Source organism: Nicotiana attenuata, unplaced genomic scaffold (genome assembly GCF_001879085.1).
Source record: "Nicotiana attenuata strain UT unplaced genomic scaffold, NIATTr2, whole genome shotgun sequence".
In the NCBI taxonomy this organism is placed as follows: domain Eukaryota; kingdom Viridiplantae; phylum Streptophyta; class Magnoliopsida; order Solanales; family Solanaceae; genus Nicotiana; species Nicotiana attenuata.
The window spans coordinates 50,201-61,815 of record NW_017675474.1 but is presented as its reverse complement, the minus strand read 5'-3'; the positions used below and the strand labels follow the sequence as shown (position 1 = coordinate 61,815).

The window sequence follows — 11,615 nt, the reverse complement described above, 5'->3', positions numbered from 1 at the left end:
GGTGGGTGATGAAAAAGTGGTCTCTCATGTGTGTAAGTCAATGAAGCAGCCCAACTGTACTGAAGTGTGCTCGTTCGTGGATCTTGTCACGGCAGTGATAATTGATGATAGTAGTGCAATGATCAATATGGAGGACCCTCTAGAGGCGGTATTGTTGAATCTTGATGTAAATGAGGATGAAGGCCGGGTGGAGTGTGTTAATGTTTTACATGGAATGGGCTCTTACTCTTATGATCCCTAGAAGCTCTCTTTGGATCTTGAGAATAGGAAGACTGCACCAACAAAGCACTCAATCGAGGAACCTCCCGTGTTGAAGTTGAAGTCGTTGCCTCCACACCTTAGGTACGAATTCTTAGGCCCTAGTTCAAATTTGCCAGTTATTCTATCCTTATGTCTTACTAACATGCAGGTAGATGCCACATTGGCGGTGCTCCAATAAACGGAAGAAGGCAATTGGAAGGACTTTAGCTGATATTCGGGGGATAAGCCCCGCCTTTTGTATGCACAAGATTATTCTTTAAGATGATGCAAAGCCCTCCTTGGAACATCAAAGGAGGTTGAACGAGGCAATGCAAGAAGTTGTGAAAAAGGAGGTGATCAAGTGGTTGGATGCCAGGGTTGTGTACCCCATCTCTGATAGTTCTTGGACTTCGCCGGTGCAATGTGTGCTAAAGAAGGGTGGTATGACTGTGGTTACCAATGTGCAAAATGAGTTAATTCCTACAAGAACAGTCACCGGTATGGAGGGTGTGTATGGATTACCGCAAGTTGAATAAAGTGACCCGCAAGGATCACTTTCCATTGCCTTTCCTTGACCAGATGCTAGACAGACTTGCTGGGCATGCCTTCTACTGTTTCTTGGATGGGTATTTTGGGTACAATCAAATTTTGATTGCTTCGGAAGATCAGTAGAAGACCACCTTCACTTGCCCATATGGTACCTTTGCCTTTTTCTACGATTTCATTTGGATTGTGTAATGCATTGGCTACATTCCAGTGGTGTATGATGGCCATATTCACCGACAAGGTGGAAGACATTTTGGAGGTGTTCATGGACGACTTCAGTGGTTTGGGTGAATCGTTTGATGAATGTTTGAAGAATCTTGATAGGGTGTTGGACCGGTGTGAAGAAACCAATCTTGTGCTCAGTTGGGAAAATGTCACTTCATGGTTAAGGAGGGCATAGTCCTAGGCCATAAAATCTCAATGCACGGTATAGAGGTGGACAAAGCAAAAATTAAAGTGATTTCAAGGCTCTCTCCTCCTACCTCAGTCAAGGAGGTTAGAAGTTTTCTTGGGCATGTCGGGTTCTACCAGAATTTTATCAAGGATTTTCTAAGATAGTGAATCCTTTGTGCAAGCTATGGAAAAGGATGCCATGTTCGTGTTCAATGAGGGTTGTATGCAAGATTTCGAACATCTCAAGCACAAGTTGACGACCACTCATATTATTACCGCACCCAATTGGAGCTTGCCTTTGAGCTCATGTGTGACGCGAGTGATGTTGCGGTTGGGGCGGTTTTGGGTCAAAGAGTGAATAAAATGTTTCACCTGGTGTATTTGGCGAGCAAGACAATGAATGATGATCAAGTGTAAAATAGCTTTTGGCTATTGTGTTCGCATTGGAAACGTTTTGGCCATATCTCATGGGCGCCAAGGTCATAGTTCATACCGATCATGCTGCACCCTGGTACTTGATGACGAAGAAGGATTCCAAAGCTAGGCTGATGCGATGGGTCTTGTTACTTCAAGAGTTTGATTTGGAGATTGTGTACCGGAAGGGTTCTGAGAACCAAGTGGAGGACCACTTGTCCCAATTGGAGGAGGAGAGGAGGCCTCGTGATGGCCTAGAGATCAATGATTCATTTCCCTTTGAGCAACTCTTTTCTGTGTCGGTGAATGGTATGCCATGGTTTTCAGATGTTTCTAATTTCCTTGTGACAGGTATAATCCCGTGTGATGTCTCTTCTAACCAATGTAAGAAGCTCAACGAGATAGTTTTTACTTCTATTAGGATGAGTCGTACTTGTTTAAGATCTGCATTGATGGGGTGATCTGGAGGTGTGTCCCGGAGGAGGATCAATTGAGTATCTTAGAGGCTTGTCATTTCCCTATGGTGGTAATCATGGTGGGGCGAGGAAAGCTTCAAAGGTTCTTAGTGGTGGGTTTTACTGGCCAACTTTGTACAAAGATGCAAGTGAACTTGTGAAGAGATGCGACGAATGTCAAAGAGCGGGTGGAATTTCGATGAAGGATGCATTGCCTCTCAATACTATTCTCGAATATGATACTTTTGATGTGTGGGGCATTGATTTCATGGGCCTGTTTGTTACTTCGGGTGGGAACACATACATTCTAGTGGCAGTTGACTATGTTTCAAAGTGGGTTCAGACTGTGGCTTTACCCAATAATGAGGCCCGGAGTGTTGTTGCGTTTCTCAAGAAGAGTATTTTTACTAGGTTTGGCACTCCTCGAGCAATGATAAGTGATGGGATGTCTCATTTTTGTAATAGAGCTTTTGACACTTTTCTTGCAAAGTATGGTCTCAATCACAAAGTTTCTACCCCTTATCATCCTCAGGCGAGTGGCCAAATTGAAGTCTCAAACAGGGAAATCAAGAGTATATTGTCAAAGACGGTCAATGCAAATAGGACCGATTGGTCAAAGAAATTGGATGATGCTCTATGGGCTTATAGGACTGCCTACAAGACTCTGATTAGTATGTCTCCATAGCGGTTGGTGTTTGGGAAAGCTTGCCATCTACCAGTTGAGTTAAAGCACAAGGCCATGTGGGCTTTGAGGAAGATGAATCTTGAATGGGATGTGGCAGCAAATCATCGTGTGGAGCAGCTTATTGAACTGGATGAATTCCGATTCGATGCCTACTCCAGCTCGTCCTTGTACAAGGACAAGATGAAGTACCTTCATGACAAGTATGCTGGTAGCAAGGAGTTCAATGTGAGTGATTTGGTTCTCTTGTTCAATTCTCGGTTATGTCTGTTTCTGGGAAAGCTTAAGTCAAAATGGAGTAGACCTTTTGAAGTGGTGCTTGTGACTCCGTTTGGTGCACTTGACTTGGAAAAACAAATGGAGAGATCTTCAGAGTTAATGGGCACAGAGTCAAGCACTATCTTGGCAAGATTGATGACAGCCATGTGGTGGCAATGATCCATCTAAAGTGATTTGATGGTAATCTGTGTCGTGCCGCGATGTTAAATCACGCGCTTCTTGGGAGGCAACCCATGTTTCTTTCTTTTTTGTTTTTCTTTGGTTTTCTTTTTAGTGTAGGATTTACTTTTGGACTAATTGGTTGTGAGATGAGTGTAGGGTTGTTTTGATACAGTGCAGGACCAAATTGGAAGAATGTTGCACTCTCTGAAGTTGGGCTCGCTGCCATAGTGCTTTTTTAGCGGCCGCAATGGCCTTGTTGCGAGGGAAAACTTTCATTGTGGCCCGCAGTGTTGAATGGTCAAATGTGGGGGTTCTCGGAAGTTGTCACCGCGGCCGCAATGCATTTTATGCGGTTCTGGGTGCCCTACTGTGGCCACGGAGCATTTTTTGCGGTCTGCAATGACTTCCTTCCAGTGCTCCTTGTGCTTAAGTTTCGCGGACCATGGTTCATTTTATGCGGTCCGCAGTGGGTAGGTATCGTGGGTCCCAGATCCTTTTTCTATAAATAGGACCTCAGGCCCTCATACACTTTTCGCTCAGTTGTCGCCTAAATAAAAAAAAGTACTGTTCATCCCTACCCTAAGTGCACGCAAACACTGTTTCTCGATCATCTGTGTTGCATCTCATCCCTGGTACTTCAAATTTTTCCCTAGTCTTTAATTTTGTTTTATTCTATTTTAATTTTTCAGTGCACTTCTTTTTCTTCCCTTTTCTTTCAATTTATAGCGTAGGGTTACATAATGTTGTTTAGATTAGGGTTATTTAGTTTAAAATGATGATTGACTACCTAGGGGGTTGATAATATGTGAATTTAGGCTAAAAATGAGAAAAATATTGAAACCCTAGGTTAGTGTTGTTGAGTTATGCTTACCACGATCGCGGTGGATTTTCCACGGTCCGTGGTGCCTCTCCGCGGCCGCAATGGTTCTTCCGCGGTCCGTTGTGGAAAACTTCCGAGGGGTTGTTTTGAAGACCGCGGCCGCAGTCATTTTTTTGCGGTCCGCGGTGTCTTACCGCAGCCGCACTTCATTTCTTGCGGTCTGCAGTGCCATGAATCAGAGAGTGGGTATTTTGAACTCCACTTCACTGAAGTTCGCGGTGCCATTTTGTGTGGTTCGCGGTTGTTCCTTTGCAGCCACACTGCTTTTTATGCGGTTCACAGTCAGCTGTTTTCAATCATATTCTTCACTATTTCTCCTGGTACAGTGATACTAACAAACACTAAATGAATTCACCTTGTAGACAATGGTTAAATCACGAGGCGATGGTGATAAACAAAAAGGAAAAGGAGAGACCTCTCGGGGTAGGGGACGAGGAATGTTAAAATTGACCCCCCAAGTCCAGAAAGCAATCGGGGACACCAGAAAGCAAATAAAGGTTGCAGATAGAGATGCTACCTATTTAGAGGGAAGTGAGTATGTGCCCTCCTGGGAGGCATCTGAGTCTGATTCAGTGCCGGAGTATGTCCCTGATTTCTCGGAGAGGTTGATAGTGAGAGATGAACCTACCCCTCAGGCTTCTCCTACTGCTCAAGCTTCAATTTTCTTCTGAGTCATCTGAGGGCTCAGGAGCGGTGATAATGCTTCTTCTACCTCACCTGCAGCTTCAACACCTGGTGAGGATCCTATAGAGGAATAAGAAGAAGAAGGGGGAGAACCCCAAACAGGGGGGGGGGGTAGAGAGAACTAGCGACCCGGAGGCCTGGAAAACGAGATTTGTTACTGAGACAGCATACCACAAGTTCCAGGAGTGGTGGCCTTGGAGGAAGTTGATTCTTGAGTGACAATTCATTGAGAGGGACCTTCTGCCTCACAACCCTAATGTGAAGAGGCAATTAAGAGAGCGATGGGGCTGGGAGTATTTTACAAGCAAGGTCTGGGATGCATATGAGCACTTAGTCAAGGAGTTTTATGCTAATTCCGCCCACATAAAAAGGGGCACTAAAGTGACAAAGGTACGGAACTTGAAGATTCAGTTCGATGGACAGTCCATCAATGACTACCTGGGCTTCGCTGAGGAATATGAGTCTATGTACTTGGAAAAGATAGCATTGGATGAGGCTGCCCTTCCGTGTTTAGCAGAGTACTTGGCACTCCCGGGCACCACTCCAGCATGGTTGACAGTAGGGTTCAGATTTTGAGGAACACCCTGAACTTCGAGGCAAAAAGGATAGGAGACCTTTTTATGCAGCAGGCTACACCCCACCACTCATGAGAACACCTTGCCGTTCTCCCGGGCAATTTTAGTGGCTTTAATTATGGCAGGGTACCCGATCAATGTTGGGAATATCATGTCTCGTATGATCACCAGGGTGGTCAATGAGAATGATAGATCATACATGTTCCCCAACTTCCTCACAATGTACTTCGAGGATCAGGATGCGGAGGGGAGGAGATTGGATTTGGAGGTGAAGCCAAAATGCCCTTTTTTTGGTATAGCCTAAAGGGCCCAGACAACCCCAAGCCCTCCGGATAAAAGCCCTCAGGACCCAAAGGAAAAGCCACTACTTCTACTAGCCAGTCTGAAGAGCCAGTAGTGGCAGTCCCTTCTTCTCAGCCACCCACAGCCACACCAGATACTGCCCCAGGACCATCCACTGCCACTGCTGCAGATATCCCTTCATCTTCAGCCTACCCATTGACTGCCCATTGTTTGAGCCAAACCCTTGCCATTATCAACAACTGGATGCTGGCAGCTACTTCTAAGTTGTTTGTGCTTACTAGCTTGGTGGTAGCCCAATTCGTACCCCCACAGCCACAGGTTCCAGAGTCAGTGGAGGAGAAGACAACCAATAATCAAGTCTTAAGTCAAAGTACACTTAGCATTTAGCCTAGACAAACATTCAGGGAAAGTTCTAGACTCAATGGCACGGGACTTGGACTTGCAATTCAAATTCTCACCACACAAGCTATAGGATTTCAAAAGAGACAGAGTCGGGGGACCACAACAACCTTAGCTAAGATATGAGCAACACAAATGATCCCGAAAAACCACTTGATGATTGTCGGCCAACACAAGAGTCTCAAGGTCACAACTGTCACCATCCTCTACACACCAATTGTCTTTTACCATAAGATCAAAGGCAAATGTGTTAGGCCCAAGTGAAGCTTTGCTTGAGGCACTATTACACACTGGCTACTATTTACACAAAAACAAAAAGAAAACAGACTCAAACCCTTAAGAAGGTTGTCATGCCATCCATCATCGGGAAGAGGCACCCGGTTCACACAAACTACACCTTTGGAAAGAACCGTGGCATTAAGAAAACCAAAGGATTATTGAATGCAAAACTCAAAAGAAGAAGCTACAAAATGAAATAAGACGCTATGACAGAGAATGCGGAAAGTAGAATGAATACGTACAATAGAGGGTTTAGAAGAATATACATCAGAGGGAATGAATATATACATCAGAAAGTAACTTTATATACACACCAAGGTTGCAAAGTACAAAAAGTGAAATAAACATGTAAAATTACATACATACCAAAAATGAAAAAGCATAATAAAACGAAAATAGTATCATATTTACAACTGAGTATTATCAAAATAGGGCTACCCCCTCAAATGAAAGCTAGCATTGTCCTCAATGCTAACTAACCAAAAATAGCTTAAGAAAAGAGAGAGAGTAAAGAATACTCCTTATTGGTCCTCCGTCTGCATGGGATCATGAGTCTAGGTCCCAGGGTCCTAGGACTGCTCGAGAACCTCTGACTGGATCCCTGTAACCTGTGCCTGCTCTGGGACCTAGGGCTGCTCTGAGACCTGAGGCTGGCTGGAGGAACCTCATTACGGGTCCTCCAACTCAATCACTGCATCATCAGCTCGGGGGATCACCCTCCTCCTCTTTGGTTACCTCTCCAACTACTGCTCCGGCTCAGGCTTGGCTGCTGGAATTGGGTCATGCAATAGTAGCTCTAATGGCAAGTGATCAGCAGCCTTCATCTTCTCCACTTCTACCCTCAACTCCTTCACACACTCCTTTAATGCTCGAGTCTTTCTCAGCTTCTTTGCTTCGTTTATCAGCTCCTTCAATGCTTTCCTATGAGTACCTACAGCCTCCAATATCAACTGCTGGTTCTCTAGGAGCTTCTTCTGGTTGTCCAGAAGCTCCTTGAGAGTCTCATCCACTGACTCAGGAACTTGTGGCTGTAGGGGTACGGACTGGGCTGCCACTGAGCTAGAAAGCACAAATAGCTTAGAAGTAGCTGTCTGCATCCAGTTGTCGATAATGGCAAGGGTTTGGCTCAAACGATGGGTAGTCAATGGGTAGGTTGAAGATGAGGGGATATCTGGAGCAGTGGCAGTGGATGGTCCTGGGGCAATATCTGGTGTGGCTGTGGGTGGCCGAGAAGAAGGGACTACCACTACTGGCTCTTCAGACTGGCTAGTAGAAGTAGTGGCTTTTCCTTTGGATCCTGAGGGCTTTTATCCAGAGGGCTTGGGGTTGTCTGGGCTCTTTAAGCTATACCAAAAAAGGGCATTTTGGGCTTCACCTTCAAATTGAATCTCCTCCCCTCCGCATCCTGATCCTCGAAGTACATTGTGAGGAAGTTGGGGAACAGGTATGATCTATCATTCTCATTCACCACCCTGGTGATCATACGAGAATGACATTCCCGACATTGATCGGGTAGCCTGCCATAATTGAATCCACTAAAATTGCCCGGGAGAACGGCAAGGTGTTCTCATGAGTGGTGAGGTGTAGCCTGCTGCATAAAAGGTTGAATGTTGTTAAAGATTCATTTGAATTGAGGGCAATTGTTAGTCCCAATTGATGCTAGATGAGGTCACTTTAGGTCAGCTGAATTTTCTTGGCTTTATTCTTAAGGAGGTGGAACTTATTTTGTTTGCTTGAGGACAAGCAAAAGCTTAAGTTTGGGGGAGTTGATAACTAGGGATTCTTGTTCATTTTATACTCCTTGTTACTTGAGTTTTGATTAAAAATGTATACAAATAGTCCCAAAGGCTTACATGTTGTACTTGTTTGTAGGGTTTGGTCAAGAAAGTGACAAGAAGTCAAAACCAGCTAAAAAGGGAGTGAAACCTGCACAAGAACCAAGAACAAGTCAAAGCACTGCTACAGCATAAAATCCACTGCAGCTGCGACAAACCCACCGCGGCCGCGGTCCATTAAGTGCGGTCCGCGGTGAGGAGATTCAGAGACGTGCAATCCTGGTGATGTTAGGTAGTGCGGTCCGCGGAAGATTCTTCGTGGCCGCAGTAGCCTCACCACAACCGTAGACCATTTGTTGTGGTCTGCAGAAAGGAGATTCAGAGAGCTCAAGACGTTTTATGCGATCTGCGGTGGCCAGATTCAGAGAATGAAAAGTCAAGCCAAAAAGCCTCACCGCGGCCGCGGTGCATTTTCCCCGGTCCGCGGTACCTCCATCAGGGGTATTTTTGGTCCTGAAAGTTCGGCCTTGCATAAATACTTCTTTTTCAGATTTTTAGGTGATCCAATTCATAGCTGAGCACGTGAAGGCCGTTTTGGACCTATTTTGGGTAATTTTGTAGCTAGTTCAACATTGAATCTTTAATTCTTAGCTTGTAAACATATTATATGGGTTATTCTTCATCTAAATATCTGACTTTTTCCATTATTATGAGTAGCTAGACCCATTATCTAGGGTTGTGGCTCAACTCTAGTGTGGGTATTTGATGGGTCTTGTGTTTTAAGGGTTAGATCTTTATGGGTGGTTGATATTTGGATTGATTTGTATTTTCTATGTTGAATTAGTGGTTGCAAATAATAATTTGTGCCTTTTTGATTTGGGCTCTTCTTGAGAAAGAGAGATTGAGTCTCGGAAACTTAGTCCAACAAGGAATTGGGGTGTATTCAACAGATTGATAGCCCCAATTAAAGCTTTAAACATAAAGATAGTAATACCCAACTCGAGCCTATATTGCTTGCACAATTTTGACACCCAATTGGTCTTGAGAAAGTCAATTAGGGCAAAGTCACTCAAGCTACCGAGAGGTATAGAGTGAGTAGTTCGGTGCATTAGCTATATTGCAATTCCCAACATAGCAACTTTGCCTTAGGCTTCAGAACCCGTCAAGTATGCACCTAGGAGAAAGTCACTTCCCTAGTGCCTCGTTATCCATTTAGAAAACCTTACAAGCATTTATTCTTAGTTTAATTTAGCATCTCATTAGTATAAAATTAGATGTAACAAACGAACAATTATGATTGGAAGTGTAATTAAGAGCACTACGCACTGCTAGTTTAGATAGGAATCCAAATCCCAAACAATCTAGCTTCCTGTGGATTCGATCCCGACCATCTTGGGTAAAAGCAGCATCGACCGCTCTTGACACTTCGTAGTGGTGTAGGGTTGGACCCGATCAGTGACCACCATAATGCGATGCATGGCACTCATGTAAGATAGCATTTATTTCAAATTCCGGCACACATCTTCTCATTAACTGATCAATACAAGATTTGAACAGAAACGACTCATCTCACACATATGAGATCACATCTCCCAAGAACTTCTTTTTAGCATAATGTCCAAGATCGGGTAGCATTTCTCCACTTTCTAGATAGTTCACAAAATCTTCCTACCATGGTAGCTCCCCAGCAGTAATGGACAACATTTGCTCATCTGGGAATGTTTCCTTGACGACATCTCCCTCGGCTACATGATTCAGAGTTTCTAACCTGTACAAGTGATCAACCACTTGACTCTCTATTCCTTTACGGTCTCGGATCTCTGTCAAATTCCTGCAAGAATAAAACCCAACAGATTAGCCTTTGTTTAGCATCTTTCTTTTCAACCAAATACCTAATGGCTGCATGGTCTGTGTAGACGATGACTTTGGTGCCAACTAAATAGGCCCTAAATATATCGAATGCCAACACTACGGCAAATAACTCCTTTTCTACCACAGTATAATTTATGTGAGCGGGAGTGAGAGTCTTGCTTGCATAGTAAATGCAGTGAAATATTTTTGTCCTCCACTGGCATAGTACGGCCCCAATTGTACCATCACTGGCGTCAAACATCAGCTCAAATGGCTCATTCCAGTTAGGAGCCACTATGATTGGTGCACTCACTAACTTCTTATTCAGCTCCTCGAATGCTTTCAGACAATCATCGTCAAACTTGAACGAAGCATCCTTCTCTAACAACCTGCACAAAGCAGAGGAAATTTTTGAGAAATCCTTTATAAATCGGTGATAAAAACCTGCATGTCCCAGAAAACTCCTAACTCCTTTCACTGGAATCGGTGGTGGCAACTTTTCAATTGATTCCACCTTAACTTTGTCAACTTCCAGTAAATTTTTGAACACCTTGTGTCCCAGCACTATACCTTCACGTACCATAAAATGGCACTTTTCCCTATTCAGTACCAGATTAGTTCCTCTCACCTGGAAAGCACTTTAGCAGGATTGGTCAAGCCTTCATCAAAAGAAGGACCAAACATAGAAAAATCATCCATAAGAACCTCCATAAACCGTTCCACCATATCGGTGAAAATAGCCATCATACACCTTTGAAAAGTCGCAGGTGCATTACACAACCTTAATGGCATTCTCTTAAATGCATAAGTGCCATAAGGGCATGTAAAAGTGGTGTTTTATTGATCTTCCAGGGCAATAGCAATCTGATTATACCCCTAATAGCCGTCAAGGAAAAAATAGTATTCTTGTCCAGCTAACCTGTCAAGTATTTGATCAATTAAGGGGAGAGGGAAGTGATCTTTCCGTATAGCGTTGTTCAACTTCCTATAGTCTGTGCATATTCGCCAACCAGTCACAGTCATAGTTGGGATTAATTCATTTTGTTCATAAAATACAACAGTCATACCCCTACTTTTAGGTACACATTGAACAGGGTTACCCACTTGCTATCAATATAGGAAATACAATACATGCGTCGAGCCACTTAATCACTTCTTTTCTTACCACCTCTTTCATGATTGGATTTAGGCGGCGTTGATGCTCCACGCTAGGCTTGTGTCCCTCCTCCATGAGTATTTTGTGCATGCAGAATGCATGGCTAATTCCTTTTATGTCAGACATTGTTCAACCAACGGCATGCTTATGCTCCCTTAGCACCCTTAAGAGCTTTTCTTTCTGCAATTCAGACAAATAAGAAGAAACAATCACATGTAAAAAGTTAGAATTTCCCAAATATGCATAATGAAGATGGGATGGTAAGGGTTTAAGTTCCAATTTTGGGGCCTCCTCAACTGAGCGTTTAGGAGGCAGGCCGATTAGCCTATAAAGAGGCTCAAATTGGGATTTGTCTCTTATGTATTCGCAAGATACATCCAGAATTTGCAACATCTCCTCAACCTCATCCTCAAGTTCCAAGTGATTGAACAACATCATTGCCTTTTCTAGTGCATCTTCTTTAAACGCACTTGGCTCTACAGCTATTTCATTTATCTCTACCACCGAAATTATGGCCAGGTCCTCATAATGACAAGGCAGCT

General features: G+C 43.8%; 1 protein-coding gene across 1 annotated transcript; it reads left to right on the top strand.

Annotated features, from left to right (window-relative positions):
* Positions 1–5,428: 5,428 nt before the first annotated feature.
* Positions 5,429–7,677, top strand: LOC109220113 (putative uncharacterized protein DDB_G0290521). Its single transcript, XM_019384577.1, has 5 exons — positions 5,429–5,603; positions 5,657–5,939; positions 6,922–7,268; positions 7,310–7,380; positions 7,444–7,677. The coding sequence occupies exons 1-5, from the start codon at positions 5,429–5,431 to the stop codon at positions 7,675–7,677; spliced, it is 1,110 nt and encodes a 369-aa protein (XP_019240122.1).
* Positions 7,678–11,615: the final 3,938 nt, after the last annotated feature.